At 41.6% G+C, this 25,558-nt stretch overlaps 1 protein-coding gene across 6 annotated transcripts in view; it reads left to right on the top strand.

The window, feature by feature from the left end:
* The window catches only part of EPB41L3 (erythrocyte membrane protein band 4.1-like 3), a 167,218-nt gene that overhangs the window by 79,480 nt on the left and 62,180 nt on the right, over positions 1–25,558 (top strand). For all 6 annotated transcript variants that reach the window (XM_015420232.1, XM_015420226.1, XM_015420231.1 and 3 more), the window contains exons 4-9: positions 7,474–7,578; positions 9,051–9,093; positions 17,164–17,239; positions 17,947–18,165; positions 18,368–18,455; positions 24,995–25,147. In XM_015420232.1, the coding sequence (XP_015275718.1) occupies positions 7,474–7,578; positions 9,051–9,093; positions 17,164–17,239; positions 17,947–18,165; positions 18,368–18,455; positions 24,995–25,147 (684 nt within the window). The remainder of the gene's footprint in view (positions 1–7,473; positions 7,579–9,050; positions 9,094–17,163; positions 17,240–17,946; positions 18,166–18,367; positions 18,456–24,994; positions 25,148–25,558) is intronic.

Below are 25,558 nucleotides of genomic sequence, written 5' to 3' on the forward strand. Positions count from 1 at the left end.
GTGAAGTCCAATCAGCTTCCATATGCAAATGACCTTGGGACGCTGGGCGGGACTGCACAAAGCAGCCAGTCAACCCAGCCAGTGTCTTCTGAGTGGCAGTTCTTCCGGCTTAACACTAAAGGGGCCAATTTTAGAATTTTGGTGCCCACTACTCAATTATAATAAGGGAGAGATTCACTTGGAATAATAGGAAGAGACAGTTTTGGGAAGATGATAATAAAAAGGGATGAGGAGCCTGGGGTGGGAGGAAGAGAACCATATTTGTGTGTGGCTTAGCTGTGCAGGGCGCCACCAGCTCCCTTCCCTCATGTAGGGCTCAGCCAGGCCAGGTGCCACTGTCATCTGCCTCACCTCATGTGAGGCTGGGGGCTGCCCTCTGTCTCACTTTGCATGGGGCTAGGGTAAGGTGTTGTCCTCTGCCTTACCTTGCCTTGTGCAGGGTTTGGCTGTGCCAGGCACTGGGCTTGGCTGGTCCAGTGGTTGTGTTATGTATGGGGGCTGGAACATCCCAGGACTGTCTACCAGACACTGGCTGAGCTTGGAGCTCTAGAACAATAGCCTACCAGGACTCTGGAGGTGACCCATGAGGAATTAATGTTATGTAAATAGCCTATTGTTGGGAGTTGGGTGTGGTTGGGTGTGGTGTTTGCATGCTATTTAAACAGGGCTGTTGCCCTGGAGCTTTGCCTTGTATCTGCTGAATCACTAATAAATCTGAGCTGATCACTAAACTTGGGGTCTGCTCATCCATGGAACTCAGTATTTAACAGGTTGGCTGGGCCAGGCACCAGTGTCTAACTTGCCTTACATCAGGGCTGGCTAGGGGTCAGTCTCTGCCTTGCCTTGAGCAGGCTGAACCCGGCTTTGCCACCTCCCCCATCTCATCTCAAGTGCAGGGCCCAGCGGGCCAGACTCTGTCTCCCTTTCCTCGACTCAGGCTGGATGGGTGTTGCCTCTACTGCCTTGCACAGGGCATGGTGGGTCAGGCTCAACCCTTCTGTCAGAGAGCTGACTGGCCCAGTTGCATGTATGGGGGGGGGGGCATTGGCCCACCAGGAGAAATCCAGGCGGTCTCAATGGCCACTCCCCCCAATGGTGAGGTAAATTAGGCTGGGGATATGGAACCGGCCCAAGGATACCTAGTGAGTTTCCACCACAGGAGGAGGATTTGAGGCTGTAGTTTAAAGCTCTAACCACTACACCACACTGGCATTGTTGTGGGGGCTGCTCTTAACCAGTACCAAATAGCCAGGCCTAGGAAAGTCATGCAAATTGGTTGGTAGCAAGTTGTTCAGTAGTTGCTGCCAGGTCTGGCCCAAATGAGTCCTCCCTCCAAGGGCAAAATATCACTGGAAAAGGCCCACCCCCCGCCCCTTACTGTCAGAAACCAAGCCTGTTGTGGTTGCCTAGCAATGGTCACTGTGATAGTCTGTTTCTTAAAGCTAAAGGGACAGAGTTTTTTAAACCTCAAATGTAATTTTTTTGTGGATTTCAAATTTTTTTTTCAGGCTTATAGAAAGGTCTGTCTTGTCCATTCACAGGTCCAGTCTCTGTATTTAAATATCCCCATATTTTTCTGAATTGGCTATTCAAATACAAAAGTGGGGACCTATGAGACTCATGGGGGGATTCCTTCGCCTTCTTAGCCGTAACCCCCACCCATCAATGCCAGTGACCCATTGCAGCTCACACTTTAAATTAAATTTCAATTAAAGGTAAGGAGGAAGGGATCTTCCCTTCTCGAAGAAGTAATGATGCAAGTAAGTAAGAAAAGATGAAGAAGAGGGAAGTAATGATGACAGTAGCCCTTTTAAAAGAATACATCCAGTTCTGTCATATCAAAAAGAAGCTATTGAAGTGGATAGTGAGAGCAGAAGAGGCAGAATAAGAGAGACAGCAAGAACAGCAGAATTGAGAACCTCCTTGCTCATGGAGAACCTCAGTGTTAAATGAGTTTTCAGCTAAGATCTGGAGAGAGCAGCTTGTGAAGTGAGAGAGTTTTGGGGGGCTGGGTGAGTGGGCATCAACATGGCAAAGGAGGTTCAACGTGGGCAAGTGCAAAGCCATGCACACTGGAGTCAAAAATCCTAACTATAAATATACGTTGATGGGATCCAAACTGCTGGTAACTGACCAGGAAAGAGATTTTGGAGTCATGGTAGGTAACTCACTGAAGACGTTGACTCAGTGTGTAGCTGCAATAAAAAAGGCAAATGCTATGCTGGGGATTATTAGGAAGGGGATTGAAACAAATCAGCCAGTATCATAATACCCCTGTATAAATCTATGGTGCAGCCTCATTTGGAATACTGTGTACAGTTCTGGACACCGCATCTGAAAAAAGACATTATAACATTGGAAAAGGTGCAGAAAAGGGCAGCTAGAATAATTAAGGGGATGGAACACTTCACCCAAAGGGTAATTAACATGTGGAATTCACTGCTGCAGGAAGTGGTGACGACTACAAGCACAGACAGCTTCAAGAGGGGATTGGATAAATATATGGAGCAGAGGTCTATCAGTGGCTATTAGCTATTAACACTAGGTCTGGGGCAGTGATGCGCTGTATCCTTGATGCTTGGGAGGCAACAGGCAGCAGCTTTGCAGCCTGGCAGGCCAAGCAGAGGCCTCAGATGGGAGTTGGGGCTTAGGCACCAGGCTGTACCTGGCAACAAGCCAGAGGAAGGCCAGCTGGGGCCTCCTGAGGCCTGTGCAGTCAGGAACAGTGGCCTCTTAAAACTTCAGGGGAGGATGGGGGAGAAGAAGGGAAGGCCCAGCTAGGGAGACCAGTGGCCCAAATTCCTGTCAATCACCATGAGCCCACACCTAAAGGGAGGGCATTGGGAGAGTCCAGGATCAGCATACACCCAGACAAGCCTTTTTAGGCTAGCCTAAGGAAGGTCAAGGAGGAAGGGCTAGACCTATCCCATGTCAGTCAAGGAAGTCATGCTGGTCAGAGGGAGCAGTTCCAAAGGTGTTGCCAACTCCCCATCTCTACGAATTCTGAGACCCTTCCTGAGTCAGGGCTGACAGAAAAGAGGACCTGGAGGGTGCAGTGGCCCTGGACCCCACAGCCAGACAGTTTGTTTAAAGCATTTCTCTCCCATCTAATCTCCTTGAGCTCAAGGTGGCAAAAACGTAAAGAATTGCCAGTTGACTAATTAAAACAGATTCAAATGCACAGTTTACCAGTTAAAAGCATTCAAACTTACAAGTGCAAGAGTTAAAACATAGGATCAGCAAAGTCACAGCCAACTATGTAGTGAAAACTGACCATGCCACCAAGTGCAAAAGCCAATTTTCATGTGTGGTCACTATAATATCTATGGATTTCTTAAAATAGAGGTATACATCAACAAAGTACCTGCCATCTGTAGGGTTCTACTGAAGGACCTTAATCTACAGCTGTTTGTTGTTGTTTATCAGTGCAGACAGCTGTTGAAGCTCATGGATTTACCAACTGAACCATCCCATCCTTGATTTTTGACTGTCATTTAGAAGTCGTATTGCCATAATACAAGTGCAAATACATTCAAATTGCACAAGTGAGCCTTGGTATTATTCTCAGCTCAGCAATTTTGTTGCTATAAATCTCAGAGCTACCTTTCTGCTTCCACATCTTGAATGATATTGAAATGGAAAGCAACTGTGGGCAGAAAATCCAGCATCATGCTTACTCTGTTAAATTTACTTTGCTTAATTTCAGTCTTGTCAGATGATGTAAGTGAAGCTAATTGCTTGGTACACAAGTACTGGGTTGTGAATTATAAGGCGCATAAGTGAAGCAGAGCTCATCTGGTTAGTGTGTGTGCTGAGCAAGAAAAAAAGTTACATGGAGCCTCTTTATATTTGCAAAACTAATCCTAGGAGTTTATTATAGGAACACCATTTCTAGATAGGATAGCAGAGATTCTCTGATCTAGTCTAGCTAAGGAGCCAGTGTGGTGTAGTGATTAAGAGTGGCCTACTCTAATCTGGAGAACTGGGTTTGATTCCCCACTCCTCCTCCACATAAAGCCAGATGGGTGGCCTGGGGCCAGTCACAGTTCTCTCTGAACTCTCTCAGCCCCACCTACCTCACAGGGTGTCTGTTGTGATGAGAGGAAGGGGAAAGTGATTGTAAGCCACTCTGAGACTCCTTCAGGTAGTGAGCAGACTATAAAATCCAACTCTTCTTCTTTCCCCTCCTCCTCCTCCATCTCCATCTCCAAAATGGAGAAGCATGTCATTGTCTGTGGAGAGGGGAAGAAGCCAGAAGGAAGGAAGTTTTCCCTAAGAGTAGCAATCTGCACTTCAAAGGGACAACACCAGAGAGGAGTAAAAGGAAGGGTGGTCCGTGCCCTGCCTGTCTAGCTCTCTGACTCTGGCTGATTCTGCATCTAGCATTCACTCCACATTTTCTCAACTGGGTGGGAAAAGTGCAGCTCAAAACCGCATTCAAATACCTCAAGGCAACGCCGTACTGACTGCAAAGTCACCCCTGAACAGCCATAAATCTATGCAGAAGGTACCATAAAACCCAATGATAAAAGAAAGCAAAAGCGGCATGTAATGCAGAGGGGAATTTCTGTTCCAACGTGGGTTTTGTAAAACAATGGAGGGAAAAGCCAATGCAGGATCACCCTCTCCCATAGTCTGAGGCAAAGAGACAGTATACAGTCCTTCACTTCCAACAAATTAGGAGATATTTGAAAGCATATATTACAGATGTTATCAACATGCATTTTATTTAGTTTTTGTCCTGAACCAACAGATATGTTCTGGATTGAACCCTGCATTACAGCATTGAGCCCCAGATTTGCCAACTCTGGGTTGGAAAATTCCTGTAGATTTAGGAGTTGAGCCTTGGGAGGGCAGGCTTTGGGGAGGATCCTCAGTGGGGTATAATGCCATACAGTCCACCACCACCCCACCACCACCACCCCATACACACAGTAGCCACTTTCTGAAGGGAAACTAATATCTGTGGTCTAGAAATCAGTTGTGATCCCAGCAGATCTCCAGGCCCTACCTGGAATGGTTGGTAGCCCTATCCTGCACACACGCGAGAATACAGCACAAGGTTTTTAAATCTGCAACCCTGGTGGCTTCTGTACATTGTCCTGAATTGGTTCCTTCATACACTTCCCTAACAGATAAACTCGGTGGTCACTTAGCATCCATTAGTAAGGGAAGGGACAGTTCTATCGAATTTAATTTAACCTGTGTCATTAGTGCATAATTTTGCTCTTTGTACTTCATATTTCCATCACAGTAAATAGTTTATTAGGGATTTTACAGTAGCTTTAATTTTTTCATTCTTCCTGAAAAATAATTTGGGACTAAATATTTAACCGAGGGGGGGGGGGAGCAGAATGGAATGACTATACATAGTGTGTGGCTTGTACTGCGGTTTAGGTGAAGAGTGCTATTTCAACGGTGCTGAATATTGTTATTTAATTCTAATGAATTAAACATGTATTCCTGTTCCTGTTTTGTGCCTCTTTATGCAATTTTTGTTTGCTTAGGTACTTAACACCTAATGATTATGTATGTGTTCTGTGTTTCCTAAAACAAAATTGCTCTGAAATCTCAGACTCCTGCATTGTACAACCAGTATGCTTTGTGGATTTTCAAGTGTGTGCAATTAACCCATCACTAAAGTTTTACATAGTGATTATTCTGGAAAGTGACAGAATCACCAAAAAGACAGAATTCTTTAAAAAAAAAATAGAAATAGGTTCAGTAGAAAAGAAATCTATGTTTACACATATGCACATTCTTAAAATACCGTTAGCATTCTATAACAGAACTAAATTTACATTGTTTGACTCGAAATCCACAAAAGTTAAAAAAGAAAAAAATATTGGAGTTTCCAACATGATGCCTGCATGCGCCGTGGCTCCCTCCAGCACCTTTCCTGGCGCCTGCCAAGTCTTTTCAGGAAGTGGGTGGGGCCAGGTAGCACTTTTGCCCAGCAAGGCTTCTGACTCACTAACAGAGATTTGATTGGCTGTGCAGGTTTTTAAAAATGTTGCTTTGGCAGCAGCTGCCACCACAGCACAAGAATCTACACTGTGTTACTGAAGTTAACTGTGGCAGTCGTGTGGCTGGCTCTGCCTGTGGATGCCATTTTGTGGCAGCCATTTTGTTGCTGTGCCCACCATGTCATACGCCTACATGCTCAAAAAGGTTGGAGACCCCTGACATAGATTGTCACAAAGCTATCACGATGTATTTATATTGATTTGATTTGATTGATTTGATTTATACCCCACCTTCCCCGCCGAAGCAGGCTCAGAGTGGCTAAAGTTCAGCAAGAATAGAATAATAGAATTGGTATCTTTAACATTGTGTATCCTCACAAGAAAATAAGCTTGGTCATATATTAAATAAAAACATTATATTCTTCTACAGAATGTTGTCTGTTTGCATGAGGATGGGAAGTCTGCATGTTATTTATGATTGTTTAGTGCTAAAAGCTCTATGCTGTGTAATGATTTCATCATCCTATGATCTTATTATATGTACATTTTAACATTAAATAATTATATCTAATTCCACAGTATGACTTTTTACATTCCGGTTTATTTAAAGTTTGAATGTTTATTGGCAGCTTATCATTATGAAATTCTTTTAACATTGTGGGTATATGCAAATACGCACTAGTAATAATACTTCAGTGTTACGCACCTCATCTTGCAGTGTCTGTGTTTGCGTAGGTGTGCACAAAATCATTCTTTGACCTGAGATGCCTAAATTATGGTGGAATGTCTGTGGCATCTAGCTCAGGCTGTTATCAGAGCTTGCTTCCAAATAAGTGTTCATGAGATCAGCATGGCAGTCTTCAACAAATTCTGCTGTCTAGAAGCCAGTGGATCTGATAATTAGCAGTGACTCATCTTAGAACTTGCATACACAATATTGCCTCTAATGGATTTCCCCAAGAGCCACTAATTATTTCTGTTGCTTGTAAAAGGTTTGCAATGTATTCAGAAAAAAACACTACCACGCCAAATACCAGTACTGGGAAACAGAAGAAATATCATAGCTGCAAATGTTGATTTAGTGATATGTCCGTATATGTGACATATATTTCCCTTAAAACTATGTGAAATCAAGTCAGTATTTGTTTGATCTAGTTCAGTAATTTCTTGATGATCTGATTCTTGATCATCTAATTCTGTCATTGTCTTCCTCCAGTGGGTGATGACTTTTTTATTTCATTTGACATATCCCGAGTAAGCTACTATTGGCCCACCTTCCTGGTTGTATGTGTTTGTTTGTATGTTGATATGTTTTTTGTATTGTTAAATTTTATATACATTTTTAAATGTTATTTTAATGTTTAAATGTTTTAATGCTAGCTGTTCACTGCCATGGGGACCCTATTTGGGTGGGAAGGTGGCATATAAACATTTTCAAGAAATAAATTAAGAATCCTGAATATGATGTCTATTTTTAACAGCCATTTTCTTTTGTGTTTTCCCATAGAAACGCTCAAAGGGTCAGGTGCTGTTTGACAAAGTGTGTGAGCACCTTAATCTCTTGGAGAAGGACTACTTTGGGCTAACATACAGAGACATGGAAAACCAAAAGGTAAATCAGCATTTCAAAGATGGGAAAACTATCTAAAATCCAAGCATAGACACCTAAGTAAATGGAACTGTGGCAGTGTTTGTGAAAGTTATCAGGTTTAAAAACTGGTTACTGTCCAACAGTTCGTAATTATTATTTTTTTGCAAAAGTACAACTTTTATATAATTTTAAATTGTTGTGGTAGTGTAAAACAGGACACTGCTTGATTAGCCTGTTCCATGTTACTTAAGGGGCAGGGGAAAGGTAATCTGTTGTCATGTATATTCGTGTTCTTTTGAATTTATTCAGGTACCCCACATTGGTTTTAAAAAATATAAAATTATTGAGCTTTGTAATGTAGCATAATGTTAATACACAAAAATTGATTTATTCTTGCTATTAGTTTTCTTTCAAAGCTCACATTACTCTGACAGTGTTTCTCAGATGATGCTGACACATGAAGTTCAGTGACCTATGAATAGGCATTATCCATAGCAAAAGAGCCTAAGAAAGCAAAAAGCTTGCAAAATGAGTCGCTCTTTGGCGCCCTTCAGTGAATGTGTGGGAAGAAACACATAAATCCTTGTATTGGGAATGGATAGCCTAATCTCTACTCACGCTTTGACTGGGGTGGGGTCAGAAAGGAAATGGTGTTTCTGTATACAGACTCCACTCTGATTTGCAAGTTTTTGGATGGACCATTATGGGTAATTTTTAAGGTGGACAGCATTTGCCTCCAACATCTTTATTCAGTTTAGTCTGTTACAGGCAAAGACACAAAAGTTTTTTTTTTAATGAGCGTGTTCCTAGGTGTTGTAATTCTAAAATTATCATTTGGTTAATGCTATGCAATAAAAAAATTAAAAGCAGCTCACAAAATAAAACAAGATAAAATAATAAAAACATAAATGAAGCCATTAAAAACACTTGAAAAACCAGAGCATCAAAGCACATAAAAATCCAGATCATTCAAGCACATTCAAAGCCCAGGGCACAAAACATCTAGCAACCTAAAAGGTCCTCATAACAGTCCACAGGCTAGAAGCAATTTATAAAAACAATTTTAGCAGATTAAATCCTTGGTTAAAATACTAGGTAAAAAGAAATGTTTTGGTGTGGTGCATAAAAAAGAACAGGACAGGAGCTGGGCAAGCCTCAGGAGGAAGGACTTACCATCTCTGCAGGTCAAGGGGGCGGAGAGAAGGGCTTGTGTGAAGAATAACAGCTAGTGGGCTGGATAGTATGGGAGGAGGTGGTCTTTGAATTACTTTGGTTCCAAAGAAAGTAAGCGCACCCTGGATATGATGCAGCCATTTTAGGTCCAATTGTTTTCAGTGAGAATGTAAAGCATGCATCTAGCTTTCTCTCACCAAAATCATTTGTGTTTAACGTTGGCCCTAGAACTATATCTTTGTTTTGTTTCATTTGCTCTTAGTTTGAAATGCAATGTTTCTTATGCATCTGATTCAGATATTTAAAATACTGCTTTTCAGAACTGGTTGGATCCAGCAAAGGAAATAAAGAAGCAAATCCGAAGTAAGTTGTGCTCGGTTATTTATTAGAGGAGAATGGTGCAATTTTTTAAAAAAAATCAGCATTTTGCTGGGCAATTTTTTTAAAAAAGGTTAAGTGTTCATGTTACAGAAAGTATTTCCTTTTTTTAATGTCATGATAAAGCATGGTTTGCCATAAAAGCAGGTCCCCCCCCCCAGCTGTGAGATGGGGTGGGGTAGGGCAGAATGCGGGGGGGGGGGGGGGCCAAGGATTAGTCCAAGGATTCCCTAGGGTTCTTCCCATAATTACAAACTTTTTAAAATGTATGAATCATACCATTATTTCAATTCAGTCCGAGTTATTGTAGGTCTTAGAGCTAATCATCTGGAAATACCCAAAGGAGGGGGTAAAAAATGAAGGTACAAGTTTAAGGACTGATTTTCTGTGTCAGGGGCAGTCAATTTCTTCATGCTGAGTAGTTTTACATCTGGCTTTTGGGGGCTGCCATGTTAACTAATCTCATGCTCCATAAATATCTGCTCTTTTGGGTAAAAGGAAAGGGCAGTCATAGCCCTGTTGGAAACAACTCACTAGTCAGATTTATGCTGATTTGGCCTAGCTTGACAGTTTTCCAAGCAAATCTGGGAACTGTACATCTCAGGTCAAAAATTAGTATATAAGGGAAGCCATTTTTTTTTTCCAGCCTAACTGAGCCCTCTTAGTGACTAACAGGTAGACATAGAGGAAATTATCTAGAGGCCCAGGTGTCTATTTATGTTCTAGGATTTGTAAATAGAGGTCTTACATAGTGTTGAATAGATTGTTCTGAAAGACTGCTGGAAAAATTAAACGAGAAATGAAAAAACTAGGAAAAGATGAATGAACTCTCTGTTGTAACACGTTATGTAAGGATTTTAGTTCCAGGATAAAAGGTGTAGCATGTAATTGGAGACGTGCCTGTGGAAAAGAAAAGCTTTTTCTAGCACAGGTTTTTCAGTACAATCTAACATTGTTTTTAATGTTTACATTTGAAGGATTCCACTGTAGAATTTGAAGGTATACCTGGGTTCAGGAGAATACAAAATCTGTGTTTTAAGGACTTAAATGACCAGACTTCTCTTGGAACAGATTATTTAGATCTAGGTGTATGAGTCTTTGGATCCTGGACAACATGTTGTCATAGATGGTTCAATACAGGAGAACTTCTGAATAATGCAATTGTCTCTTTCAAAAGTAACACTGTTGTGGGGATCCAGGGGGTCTGTGACTGCTTGGTCCTCCCTGTCCACTTCTATAGTTCCAGCTGAGACCTGAGGTCGGCAAAGCACTCAGATGTAGAGAGGGGAGGGGGTTAACTGCACCTTGTTCTGCCTTCCTTCTTCCCAAGTCTCTCCTCCACAGCCAGGAGAAGAGAAGAGCTGGAGCCTTCTTCCCGCCCTGCCATTTGGCGCCTTATATGGGGCAGGCTTAATCCTGCACCTGCACGACAGCCTTCCTGGACCTCCCACATATGTTCCCTGTTTGACTGATAGCCCAGCTGCAGCTGGCAACTCTTTAAAGGGGTTGCTTGATTATGTAGAGGAGCTGGCCTGGCTTGGCTGGCCTGGTGATGCTGACCCTCTTGCCATCGGGGCAGCTATACAGGCACATAGCCAGGATTTTGTGGCTTCTGGGGCACATTTTTTTCCTGGTAGTGCTGAGGTTCTCAGTGCAGAAAGAAAAGCCATTTAGCTAGTAGAAAGCTGTTACCAGGATAGATCTCTAAATTGCAAGCTGTCAAACACTTTAGATGACAGTTCTCAACTGCTGCAAGTTAATCACTTCTGCCAGCCTAAGCAACAATTCTGATTACAAACCAGCAGGTGGGGGTGATGACTTGTATAGTCAAGAAAGCTAACATTTAGGCAGAAAAACTCTCTTAAAGGAGACTAGTTTCCTGGCACAGAGTTAGAAGGGATCCTAGAGGTCACCTACTTCAACCCCTTGCTCAGTGTGGGAAGTAGTCAACTACAGCACCCCACTCTGACTAAAGGAACACACACCTTTTAAAAAATGTTTAAAAATGATTGAAAAAAGCATTTACAGAAATTCTTGTGGGGCTGTGTCTTTAAGAAAGGGGGCAGAGCCCCCAGAAGCCCCACCATAGCTATGGGCCTACAGCCATAGCAATGATTGGAAGCCTGAACGTTGGGACTGTGGTCATGCTGCTGCCCAATCTTTGACACATTGCAAGTGACAGTATTGTGATGTTGTGAATGTCCAGTTGAAAGCTGTAACCATGCCTTATCCTGCATGTTGGAACATCTTGTGTTTCTATGTAGTATAACTGTTTTGTGGAAAGTAGCTATTTTCACATTAACTTTTCAACCATAAATTTTAAATTGGGGGGTGTTAGATCGCGCTAACAAAGGGTAAATTTTAAATTTAGGGGGGGGGTTGTAAGCTACCTTAAACAGGTTCCCTGGCGAGGCAGCATAACAGTTCTCTAAATAAATAAATCCCAACAAAATGGAGGTGCTACTGGTGGGAGAAAGGTCTGGCAGAGGAAATGGGTTTCCCCCTGTTGGGGTTGCACTCCCTCAAAGGAGCAGGCCTGGGACCAACGTACCTTCATGACCACCTTCTCCCATATGAACCTACTTGCTCACTCTGGTCATCCTCAGAAGCCCTGCTTCAGTTGCCCCGAACATCTGAGGCTGGACAGTTGGCAACCTGACAAAGGGCCTTTTCCATCATGGCACCAAAACTTTGGAACTCCCTCCCCAGGGGGATTCGTCTGTCTCCCTCTATCGCTGTCTTTCACCAAGAGGTGAAGACTTTTTTGTTTTGTCTGGCATAGGTCCACTAATGGTTATTGGCCCACCTTCTAGTGTTGTGTTTATATGTTTTTAATTGAATTGTATAATTGTAACTGTATTTTAATTGTTTTGTTTTTAATGTTCCTCGCCTTGTGGACCCTGATTGGGTGGAAAGGCAGCATGAAATGATCTAAATAAATAAATATCACTGGATATTTATATATTCTCTGGTGTGGGAAGGCAGTTTGCACTGTCAATAAAGTGTCTTCCACTGGCAGGGCCTTCAGGTTTCTGAGAAGCCCCAGAGGTAAGGGCTTCCTAATGACACCAAATTTGGCCTTGTCTGACTAGCAGACTGCAAGTTATGAGATCTGCTCCTACTAGAGCAGGATAAATCCCTCATTTTTTCCCTGTAGTTTTCCTGTCCCCACCCCAGTTCCATAGTCAGAGGGAGGGTTAGAGGCACAGGCCAGTGCCCAGGGCAGAATAGCTCTACATGAAGCTGCCTTCCCACTCACAAGTCTTCTCTTGCCCTGGTTGGGGCTCTCACCATTTAGGTAGGGAGGTTCCAGCTCAGCACCGGTCAGAGCAACTGACCAGAGAGAGATCAACAGAGGAAGCTGCAGTAGTGTTGCAGAACAGCACTTCCTTCCTACCTCAGCCACCTAACATACCTGGGGAAAGACTTCTTACACCTGGGGAAAGACTTCAGCCACCCTGAGCCCGCTTGCGGGGAGGACAGGGTAAAAATGTTAAAAATAAATAAAAATAAAATTACACAAGAGGTGCTTTCCTCCCTGATCAGGTTGCAGAGAGTCAAGCATGAGCCCAGGCACTGGCCTTCGCAGGCAGTTAAGGTAGATAACAGCCAAAGTGGCCGCTCTACCTCAGGATATGGTGTCTCCCCCCAGCTCTATGCTGAAGACTGGAGATGAGTGACTGCAAAGTAAGAAGGGATGTGCAAAAGCCTTCTGTTACTGCAGGCTCCTCATGGTGGAGTCTGCTGCTGCTTCAGGCAAGGATGGTGCAGAGACAAGCCACAGAGCTCATTCCTCATCTCTGCTAGACACCAGTTAAGCAGCCAGCAGAGCTGTGAGTACATAGTGGGGAGAGGCAGGGGAGGCCTCTAAGGAGAAATGGCCCTTTCTTGGTTACTGCAGAACTGTCAACATTCCATTGTTCTTATAGGATAATTACTTGTTCATCTCTTATTTGCATTTCCCCATTTTTTTCTAAGTAACTTTGGCATCCATGTTACTTTGCTATCCATAAAATGAATTGGTTGCTTTATTGCTTTAAACATATTGGGTTAGAACTGTCTTCAATGGGACCCTCTTGGACAGAATGCCATGCAGCACCGATGGCTCCAAAGGGAAGGTGGCATTGGAAGAAATAGGGCCTCCTCACTGGTCTACTAGCAGAGAACCTCTTTGTACTTGTGGCTCATAGGATCCAACCCATTGCTGATTTTTTAAATGTACACGTGCAGTGATTCAAGAACCTTAATAAGTCACGTATCATTTGAAGATGTAAATGTTTTTTGGTAGGCTTAATGTAGTTCTTACACATGGAATCAGTTGCACCAAACAGATGCCAGTTTTCTTTCTTACTAACACTTCACAAATAAAAATGCTTACAATAGTCAAGTGTATGTAAGCATTACATTTTGCACCAAATGTTCTCCATCTAGAATTATGACTTAAAAGTACTATTTGTAGCAACAAATCTTGATGCATAGTATAATGAGAAATCTTTTGACTATTCTAAATGTTTTAAAATGCGTCTTTCTCGCTACAAAATAAAACTAAATACTGAAGTGAAGAAAAAGTGTTACAATTTCTTATTTTGTATTCTGCTAATGACAACCACATTTGGCTTATATTTGCATTAGAATTTGTGAATAATTTGTGCAATTCTAATCAAAGTTACAGCCTTCTAAGTCCATTGAAATCAGTTGGTTTAGAAGAATTTAACTCTGTTTAGGAGTGCACTATGAGAGGTTATCCAGGACAGAAAAATCTAGGTTTTCATTTCACTGTATGAAAAGATGTCTTTATAGGTACACATTTTCCTGCTTCAGAGAATTTCTTTAGAAACATATTGTACTTCAGGACATCATTGAAATTATCCTTAACACAATACACAAATCTTACATGTGTACTTGTTAGAACACAGGACTCCATTGGGCCACTGTACCATAATGATGCACAATTCCTTGCATTGCATAGAAATGTTGTTTCTGAATCCGTTTCCTGGTTTTACCCTATGAGAAAAGCAAGTCTGAATTATATGTTTCTTTTTAATGGAATGGTATGTCTACATTTATGCAACTGATACAGTTTATTTTTCTCTTGCTGTTTCTACTGCAAACAAATAACATCCAAGTATTTTGAAGTCTGATTGAAATTAATTAATAAGATTTTTATAAATTGCAATACAAAATTCTGGCTATGTTGAAAAAAACCAATAGTTTCCAACTGAAGTATCTATAAGGCCACCTTAGGTGAAGAAGCTGAGAATGTACAATTTTTAAAAAAATCTATAATAGGCAAGGATGAGCCAAGAAGGTATGGAAGGCTCTATATACAGCAGAGGCTCAACCATGTCAACAGCAATCCAAGCCCTAACGAGTGGTACCTGTAGGAAACTTGCAGGCAGTTTAATGGACATTGTACTGTCAAGATTAGCATGGCTTCTCTTCTGTCAGACACAGCAAGGCTATGGTAATAGAACCTGACATGCCTTCAGCATATATATTCATCACTCAGTTTAAATAGTTAAAAATAGAACACTTCAAAATGCAAAGCAAATGAAACAAAAGGCCCAGCATTGCAGTTATAAAGATGTATGGCCTGATTTAAGTGTGAAATAAACATTATTTTTTTACTCTGTTATTAGATGGTATTTTCTTGTGTCAAGATACAGCCAGTATAAGGGGCAATTGGCATCATGGTTCTTCATTTGAAAAAGAGAATGGTTAAATTCATATATTCATGTGAATATTTAAAACATTTGTATATGGCTTTTCCACCTTACTTAGGATCTGCAAGGTGGTAGAAACGCAAAACAACGTTAAAATACAGAATATATATATATATAAAATATTTAAAATAATTAAATAAAGCATACAAACACATAGACCCATAGAGAAGGAAGGCCAATGAGAGTTAATGAGGGAATGCCAACAAAATGCCACCTGCTGGCAGATGATAGTGGTAGAGGGATACAGACAAATCTCTTGAGGGGGGGCAGAGTTTGAGTGCTGTGGCTAAGAAAGCCCTTTCTCAAGTAGCCATCTGTTGGGGGCATCTAAAGCAGGGCCTCTGAAGATGAAGTGATCTGGGAGATTCATATGGGAGGGTTCAGCCCTTAAGGTATGCTGGCCACAAACTACATTAGGCTTTAAAGATCAATGGTTGCATTGGCTCCTTGCATTGGGAGCCAGTGTGGGTGTAACGAGACTGGAATAATATGGTCCCTATCACCCATTCCAGTCAGCCTTCTGGCTGCAGCATTCTGTACCAACTGTAGCTTCTGGACACACTTCAAGGGAAGCCCCATTTAGATCATATTGCAGTAATCCCTTCTAGATGTTACCAAGGCATGCAACATAGTGACAAGATCTTTTCTGTCCAAGAAGAGCCACAGCTGGCTCACCAGTCAAAGATCATGGAAGGTGCCCCTGAACATTCCTGGAACCTGTTTATCCAACAGGAGACCCAGATCCAGCAGCACCCCCAAGCTATGACCCTGCTCCTTTAGGAGGAGTGTAACCCCATCCAGAACAGGAAATGTCAAACCTTCCCCCCAGTAGTAGCAACTCCACTTTGTTAGGATTAACTTTCAGCTTGTTAGCTTTTAAATATCCCAGATGCCAATTCACGGTTTCCACAGCCCCTCTAGGATCTGCTGGAAGCATAAGATTTGTATCAGTGTTTAAAAATGGGGGACAAGACAGAACCTTGTGGGATGCCAGAGGCCAAGGGGTCAAGTAGCAGTCCCCCAACATCACACTCTGAAGTGTAGGACCAAAACTACCACAGAACAGTGTCTCCTACTCCTAACCCCCAAATGTGGTCCAGAATTATACCATTATCAGTGGTGTTGAAAGCTACCAGGAGAATCAATACTGTTGTACTCCCTCTGTCCATTTGCTAGTGCAGGACATCCACTAGGGTGACCAAGATCATATCAGTCCTATAACAAGGCCTGAAACCAGAGTGGAATTAATCCGAACAATCTACTTCATTTGAGTATACTTGAAGTTGCCCAGCAACCACTCATTCAATCTTACTCTTTTTATTATAGATCATATTATTTATGTATTTGTCACATTTTAGATCCCCACAACAGTCCTGTGGTATAGGTTAAGCTGAGTATGTGACTGGTCCAGAGTAACCTTTGCAGATCAGCAGGGATTTGTATCCAAGCCCTGTCAACGCCCAATGCTCCAACTACCACACCATGCTTAATCATAAAACATTCAGGGTTGCATCATAGATTCATGGAGGTGCATCTTTCTTATCATTCTCTTCCTCTCAGCAACCCCTTTGACTTCAGAAAAGGTGCTGTTACCCAGAAGGACACTTTTGGACAAAATCTGCTGTGGACCATTCTCTGCAAAGTTCCTATGCAGGTTACCACCTCTCTCTACTGCAGCCTCCTTCCTCCCAGTTCCAGAATGCATTTTTGTCCAGGGGTTGCCCTCTCAACTTGCTGGCATTGTCTTTTTGGAATCCATTTCTTTTTAGTTGCTCCTTAGTAGCAGTGTTTTCATGTCAATGGTTTATAGAACATAAAATGTTGATGTTGCTGCTTTTAAACTAATGTAGCTATGGAAATAAATCAGTAATATTACCTAATCCTAAATCTTTTAGAGCAGACTTTTAGTAGTTACCTTTATATTTGTCTTTGCAATTTTGTTCATGATAAAGATGAAGCACTTGTGCTAAGATGGTGCTGATTGGTGTATCCTAGATACAGTTGTGTGTGCTTCACTTAGTTGTGGTCACAGACTTTGAAACACTGCTGAACGTGTACCTAGCAGTGCATTCTCTCTTTTCATTTCTATTACATAAACTACATCTTAGTCAAAAAACAGTTTGTTTGCATACTAGATTTATGGGCAATACAGGACAAATTATTATTTGCTAAGAGTTATAACCCTGCTTGGGAAGAGATGTGTCATTGAATGTTTAAGATTAAAAATGTCTTTGAATCTTTAAGAAAGCATTGGAGTTACTGAGTTACAACTCAGTAACCGTTATGGGGCACAGTGTACCAGTAATTCCAGTAATCCTTTATACTCTTGCAGGTGGTGCTTGGCAGTTCTCATTTAATGTGAAATTCTACCCTCCTGATCCTGCCCAGCTTTCGGAAGATATCACCAGGTAGTTCAAACATGAGCACTGTTTCTAAGTTGTTCCCGCCTCCGAATTTCTGATGATAGTAATTTCTACTTATCCACAGTCCATATATTGTCAAGTGATCACCATAATTCTAACATTAGCAGGTGGTAGGAAAAGGCATCAGTTTTTGGCTGAGTTTCTGCTCATTGTTTTATACTTGCACAGTTTGTTGGTGTTCATATTAAGTGTTTAGATAAGGATGAATTTTGTTGTTGAATGCTGTAACTAATAACAACACATACAACACAATAGCATATATAGATGCGTGAGGAAAAAATCAATAAGAAGGGAAAGGCTACTGCTGTTTTAGCTGACTTTATTTAAAAAAGAAGTTGGTATGCCAATTTAGGACTAGTAAACATAGACATTATCTGCTAAAAAGTACATGCTGCAAATCTCAAGAATTTAATTTAAATATGAATATTCCATATTTCAAAGTGTGAAGGCTTTATTTTCATAACTGTGCTGTTTATTAGGAATGCTTGCAAAATCCTATTATAGCCCACTTTTATAAGAGGAAGATCTCAGTTATACTTTTGTGTATTTCCTCCTGCCTTCCTTCCCCTCCTCAAATTACAGCAATCTGTATTACTGTTACAGGACTGCACTTCCTGTTATTAAATTCAGTTTAACATTTTCAGGTAAATGGCGTCATAGTCTTTGTTTTTGTTTTTAAAAATCTTTTTCAGGTACTACCTGTGCTTGCAGTTGAGAGATGACATAGTTTCTGGACGGCTGCCTTGCTCTTTTGTTACACTAGCGCTGCTGGGCTCCTATACAGTTCAGTCAGAACTTGGAGATTATGATCCAGAGGAATATGGAAGTGATTATGTCAGTGATTTTCGCTTTGCACCAAACCATACTAAAGAACTGGAAGACAAAGTAATAGAGCTTCACAAAAGCCACAGGTAAAATAAGCAAATGGAAATGAATGAAGACAGACAGACAGACTGATTGATTTTCCCAGTTAAGGGAAGAGAAAAGTGGTAAAAGTGCACAATATTATGAAAGATCATTATGATCTTTCATTTAAATCAGTACACACAATAAATGCATTTTCTAAGTTCTTTCTAAAATATATTTTCACCCATACTTATTGATGCTTGTCAGGGGAATGACACCTGCAGAAGCTGAGATGCATTTCCTGGAGAATGCCAAAAAACTGTCCATGTATGGAGTAGATCTACACCATGCCAAGGTATGCATCATGAACAGAACTCTAATTTATATTGCAGCCCCAGCAACAAGGGGAGGGCAAGGCGGGCACCGAAGGCAAGGGGTTCCCTTATTCCACTGTCAATAACCCCTTTTTTTAACCGAGGTTTGGAATCACACATGCACACACAGTTTTGGATAAAATTGGAATATAATTGGCCACAGCTTTATTGATTACAGCTGTAAGAAGCCTTGGCACAGCATGGGGTACCGGATCCTGTTCATCAGCTGACCCGCCTGCCAGTCATTGATCCCTTGGGATGACCTTGGGATGACAGGTCACTGGATCCCACAAGGGCGGCCACCCAGGAGTGGTCTCCGCTGCCACCTGGGCATGACCCTCACACCAAGATTCCTTAAGGGGATCCCCATGCTCAGGAAAATGGGCATGCAGGCCAGCTTTCCTGAGAGTGATGCCAATGCCCCATGCTGATACCGCCACAAGAGCCGGTAGGAAAATGCATCATCTGTTGGCCGAGTTTCTGCTTGTTGTTTTATTTCATGCAATACTTAACACACTTTGTTGTTGTTCATATTAAGTGCTTTAAATATGGATGAATTTTGTTGTTAAATTCTGTAATTTGCCCACAACTAGATATTTTGTAAAGTATTCATTTTTAATTAAGTGGTGTTCTATAATTATTAAAATGGAACTTATTAACAAACTGAAAGAAATTCTCAGTTAAGAAATCATGATGAGGCCCTGCTATGCTTACCTCTATTTTTAGAAGTGAGATGGGTTACCATAGAACCTTCTGTGCAGTAGCAACTTGATTATATAACTCCTTTCCCAATTCTGTCCACATGGCTGCTAGGTTAATGAGTTTTAGGCACCAAGTTAAAACATATCTGTATATGCAGAGTTTTGGTTATGGTGTTGTAGTAGTGCTACAACTTCTTTCCTTCCATTTCTTTGAGGGGTCCTGAGGTTATTACAGGATGCTGAATGCTTTACGTGGACTTGACTGCTGTGATTCTTATAAATTGGATGTTACTAAATTAATCTGTGTCTTGAAAGATTTTAAGGTTGTGTTAGACTGTTTTGTTGATCATTTTATTGTTAGCCGCAAGAGTCTTTTGACTGAAAAGCGGTATACACATTTCTTATATGAACATAAGACTGAGTATAATATGAAAAAGCAGTGTGTCTGCCAAAGCTGCAAATAGTTAGGTTTGTTAATATTTGGGTCTTGTATTTCTCCATTCAGGATCACATACATGAACAGAATAAAATTCATTCATGTTCTTGAGAAAAGTTGCTGGACAGGAGAAAAAAAATGTACTGGTTTAGGCTGCAGAAGATTATTTCAGAAATGAAGACACACACATATGATAGATGCATAGATTTCAAAAGAAATGAGGATGCATGAAAATATTAAGATAAGCACAAATATCAAAAACATATATCCAGTGCACTTCTAGAGAAATTTGCAAAAAACACATATATTAAAAAGAGACAGACCTGGAGCCATTTATGGACTTAATAAAAAACAAATTCAGTAATACTTTTTATAGAAAAAATATATTCCAATGTTAAGCATAATAATTTTCAAAAGAATAGGTATCACTCCAGGGTTTCTATCAATACTACAAAAAAGTGCATTTTACAGGGGGAAAATAATGAACCATGGCAATAGGACATTTGAGTTTTATTTTTTATTACATACACCTTTATATATACATATTTCACCACTTTCAGAGGCTCCTTGTGTACAAGCATAGTTGTTGTTGTTTGAATCAAGGGGCTGTGACTCAACATTAGAGCAGCTGCTTTGTATGCAGAAGGTCCTAGTCCCTGGTATCTCCAGCTGAAAGGATCAGGTAACTGGTCATGTGAAACATCCTCTACCTGAGAACCTGAAGAGTCGCTGCCAATCAGAGTAGACAATACTTTTTATTATTTTTTATTTTTTAATTTTTTTACTAACCTTGATAGACCTGTGGCCTGGCTCTGTGTAAGGTACATATGTTCGTACTTTCATTGGTGAGAACTTGGTATGTACAACAGAGATGCCTGTACTTTGAAGTCAATAGGAAATCCTTTCTTGTGAAGATTTTCGTTGTGTGCATCTGAGTAAATGCCAATTTAGTGCTAGATTGGGTGCTGACAGATAAGCTAGTACACGTTATACAAGCCTTTCCTGGGGCTGGAGCCAAATATTTCCTTTCACTAAGTGCAGAACCTGTCTCTGACAGAAGACCCTTCACTTAGCAAAAGGGAGTTCTTGAATCCAGAATGTGGGCACGAACAAACTGAGTGAAAGTCACAGCTAGCGTGCTGCTTCCTCCCCCCATGTGGGGGCAGACCAGGGGTCTCTCCCTCTCTCCTCCCTCTTTCAGGAGGCAGACCAGGGGATGGGAGCCTTTTCAGGTTCATTTTTGCCTCCTAATCTGCCCCTCTAAGTTACTGATAGATCAGTCTTACACAAGTTTATTCCGAATCCTACTGAGGTCTTTTCAATGGAGGTTACTCCTAGGAAAGTGTTCTCAGGGTTGCACTGTTAGGTGCAATCTTAAAATCCCCCTCCACGTAGTAAAATGGGATTTACATCTGAGCAGAGTTGTTTAAATGGGTGTCTCACAACATCTGATTGGTCTTGGTTCATAACATGTATTCTGTACTCTGGACAAGAAGCTAGTCTCAGTACCGAACATGGAGAAACAGGGTGGTTACCAGTGTTCCCGCTAAGCTGAGTTAGTGTGCTCTAGCTCACAGTTTTTTAGCATCCAGCTCACAGATTTTTGTCTTAGCTCAGGAAGGAGGGCTCCAGAGCAGACTAATTTATGCAGTAGCCAAATTTCTTGCTCACAACTTTAATGCCAGTAGCTCACAAAGCAGAATTTTTGCTCACTAGACTCCACAGCTTAGAGGGAACATTGGTGGTTACCAATAGACAAAGATGTCAGACAAGGATGTATTTTATCTCCCTATCTCTTCAGACTGTATGCAGAACATATCATAAGGAAAACTGGATTAGATTTAGATGAAGGTAGAGTGAAAGTTACTGGAAGGAGTATTAACTATTTGAGATATGCAGATAACACCACATTACTGACAGAAAATAGTGAAGACTTGAAAAAACTACTGATGAAGGTTAAAGCATAAAGTGCCAAAGCAGGGTTACAACTGAACATCAAGACGACAAAAGTAATGACTACTGGAGAATTACACAGTTTTAAGGTTGATTCTGAAAACATTTTCTATTCCTTGGCTCCATCATCAACCAAGAGCGAGACTGCAACCAAGAAATCAGAAGGAGATTGAAATTGGAAAGGGCAGCCATGAAGGAACTAGAAAATATTCTTAAGTCTAAAGATGTGTTGCTGGCAACCAAGATCAAAATAATTCATACCATAATATTCCCCAGTTTTGTGTGTGGATGTGAAAGTTGAACAATGAAGAAAGCTGACAAGAAGAAAGTAAATTCCTTTGAAGTGCGGTTTTGGAGGAGAGTTTTATGGTAACCATTGACCGCCAAAAACAACAACAACAGTGGGTTCTAAATCAGATGAAACCTGAACTCTCTAGAAGCTAAAATGACTAAACAGAGGTGTGACATTTATTGGTCTCAGACCAAGATGTGTCTTGCTTTTCTGACAGATATTATACTCCAGGTTGGCCCTTTTGAAAACCCACAGCCATCCATGCCTTTAGCATTTTTAGCCTGTAACACCCAAATGGCCATGGTGCTCAAGGCCTGTCAATAATGCCAGCGAACTAACTTCTCAATCTGTTATATTAAAGGATCCTTGTACCGTAGACTACAACTACCAAAGTTCTTAAAACCTGCTTTCAAGTGGCTATAGTCCTACAGAGCTTTCTTTTATTTCTCACCAGTCCCCTTTTATTTCTGAAGAACTCTCCTTCTTCCCCTGAATGCACATTATCACCTCTTAATTAGGCGTGTTCTGAAGTAAAGCTGACTTACAACCTTGTGCCCAGGCATCTTTGCTGCTTCTCCCTCCCCCTCTGCTCTGTAGGGCAGCTTCCTCTCAGTTCTGGCCTGTTATGCACTGGTATTTTCCTTCACTTTCTCCGTGCATGTCATTCGGGTTTTCTTTGTCATTGTGCATTGATTTTTCTCCCTTCAGCGCTCAGTTCACTTTCTGGTCGCTGTTTCCCCAGGTTTTCTGAGAGTGCTTTTGTGCCAATTTTTGCCGTTTTTTTGCTTTCAAGCTGAAGGTAATTCAAAAGTGTACCGATTCCCTTGGATTTCTCCCTCGCCTTTTTGCCACCCCTTGAAGGTCACCCCCCCACCCACATCGAGGTTGTTCCACCCATTCTGCAACTTCCACCATCCTCCCCCCTTCATCGATGTACAAGCTCCATTTTTCCCTTGTTTTAAAGGGTGGGTTGACAAGTTGTATGAATCTAGCAATATGGAACTATCATTAGTCTTGGATTACTGAATAAAAAATTAAAATGGGGGGGAGTTTAAAAGGAGCTGTGTGAGGTTTAATTCCCTGCTGAAAGAGGGATCAGAGAGGAGGCAAATGGCAGTATCCCCAGTGCAAAAAAAGGGGGAGGGATTTCAGTGCTGCATGCAAACAAAATAAAGGGGGAGGATCATCAGTGCCGAATGAAATTGATGTGAGATGGAGAGAGAGAGAGACGCTGCCAACAATCACAGCTTGCAGTACCAGTGTCAGTGGTTCTACTGTACATTCTGTACACTCGGCATGTTCCCCCATGTTATGAGATCGTGTGAATCTTTCCCATTTTTCACAGTGGCCAATAACACGGCAGAGAATCCCCTAGTGCTTTGCAATATGGAAAATGAGGCTTTGCAGCTGCTTATCAGCTTCAAGAAAAGGCTTATCGATTTCAACATTGGGTTCTCCCCCTTTGCCTGCATTCCTGTCTGTTCCCTTTTATTCAACAAACTAATACTAAAATGCACGGGCAAAACCTGAACCACAAGGATTTAAATGGGAGGTGCTTGCTGGATGCTACTGTGCATCTGTGATAGGACAATTGCATAATTTCACCCTGATTTAGAAAAGTGCATGGTTTTTTATTGTAGCTGCAGAATAGATACACCGGAGGGAAAAGAAAGTAAGGCGGGCACAGAATCCAAAGTCAAGATTAAAGGCTTACTGCTCTGAAAATATGCAGTAAAATGTGCACGCATAATAGGCCTCGGTTTCTCTGCTCTGTCTCTGTAGCCTCCTCCAGACGGGGTTTCTATGCTCTCCATACAGCGCCAGTCTCTTTTTCCTCACAGGCTCACCTCTCTTCTAATTCTGGAATTACTTCAGGGGTCGAGTCTTCCTCCTCTTGATTAATGGGTCTGTTGCAACAGAACAATCCCTCCAAGGCTTCCTTCACTGCCCCTCTCCACCTTGCCTCTTCTTCCAGCTTACAGTCTTGCTCTCCAGCTGCTGCCTCTGTGTTGCTTGCTGTTTCCTCAACGCCCGCCTCCCTTCCCACCAGTAAGTTGTTTCTATTTAAAGTCCGACAGTCAGGATATGGTCCTCACCCCTCCAGTGACATGGGTACACCAGTGTCAGCCCAGCTGTTCACCCTTCCAGCTGAGCTTCTGGAGGCCCCCGCTTGCTCCTTAAACTCACAGGGGCCCTCTCTTGGCAACAAAAGGCTATCATACTTTGATAAAATTATGAGAAGACAAGAGTCACTGAAAAAGACAACAATGCTAGGAAACGCTGAAAGCAGCAGGAGAAGAGGAAGACCTAATGTGAGATCGACTGATATGATCAAGAAGCTACAACCCTCAGTTTGCAAGACCTGAGCCAAGGCTGTTGACAGTAGGATGTTTTGGAGGCCATTCATTCATAACGTCACCGTAAGTCAGAAATGACAGCACTTAACACACTAACACATATAAAAACCTATATACATATAAACAAACATATATACAAACAAATATGGACACCCAAAGGGGAAGAAGGGTCAGTGAAGGGCCATGCTCTTTTAAGGGAAGCTTCACTTATAGTGTATTGCAGTAGTTTAATCTAGATGTTACCAAGGCATGCACCACAATGACAACATCATTTCACCCAGGAAAAGCTGCAACTGGCTCATCAGTCTGTAAAAGGCACATCTGGCCACCACCATCAGCTACTTATCTAATAGGAGACCTGGGTCCAGCAGAACCCCAACATACAAGCCTGCTCCTTTAGGGGGAGTGCAGTCCCATCCAGAACAGGCGATACCTGAATTCCTGGGTCAGTCCTTTACCTATTTAGTAACACCTCTGGTTAGGATTAAGTTCCCACTTATTAACTTCATCCATCACAAAACTCCAGTCACTGATTTGTGTACTGCCTTAGCAGAGAATGGAGAGCTACATTGATCCATGGTCACATGCTCAAAATACGGAGAAAGAAAAATGGATACTAAGTGTTAATAATGGTGTTACTGAAGTTCACATTTGCTTTAGATGGTGATACAGTTGACAGTGAAAATATAAATGAAATAGCAAAATTGTAAACACCACCTTGAAAACTAAGCATTTTTGGAAAGAGTCTTCATTCCACTTCTTTCACTTATTTATTTACTAGGATTCTGAAGGAGTTGAAATCATGTTAGGTGTTTGTGCAAGTGGTCTTTTGATATACCGTGACAGACTCAGAATAAACAGGTTTGCCTGGCCTAAGGTTCTCAAAATTTCATACAAGAGGAACAACTTCTACATCAAAATCCGACCAGGGGAGGTAAGATATGAACTCACCCTCTTCAGCATTTGTTGTCACAAACTGGTTCTGCTTGTACTGCTTCACATGCCCGTAATGTTATATTTTGCTTTAAAAATTAATACTTTATAAAACATCTGCTTCTTATATAAATTTAGTCATTTTTGTTTCAGCTTTAAAAATAATCATTGCATGGTAATTACCCTTCCCTGTCTCTTCTGCCTGCCACTGGAACCGAAGATGCTGCCTCCTCTGCAAGAAGAGAGGATTCTATTGGCACAGGCAGAAGAGCTTTACTCCTGTTTCTGTGCTCTTTTTTCTGTCAGAAAGGCAGAGGGGATGAAATGGCAGTGGGGAAGTAACTGCAGAATGCTGTAGCAGCTGGTGGGCTGGGTGCCCTGCCCAATGAATGCCTGCTCTCACAACCCTCTT

The sequence above is a fragment of the Gekko japonicus genome, unplaced genomic scaffold (assembly GCF_001447785.1).
Source record: "Gekko japonicus isolate JY-2015 unplaced genomic scaffold, Gekko_japonicus_V1.1 scaffold209, whole genome shotgun sequence".
In the NCBI taxonomy this organism is placed as follows: domain Eukaryota; kingdom Metazoa; phylum Chordata; class Lepidosauria; order Squamata; family Gekkonidae; genus Gekko; species Gekko japonicus.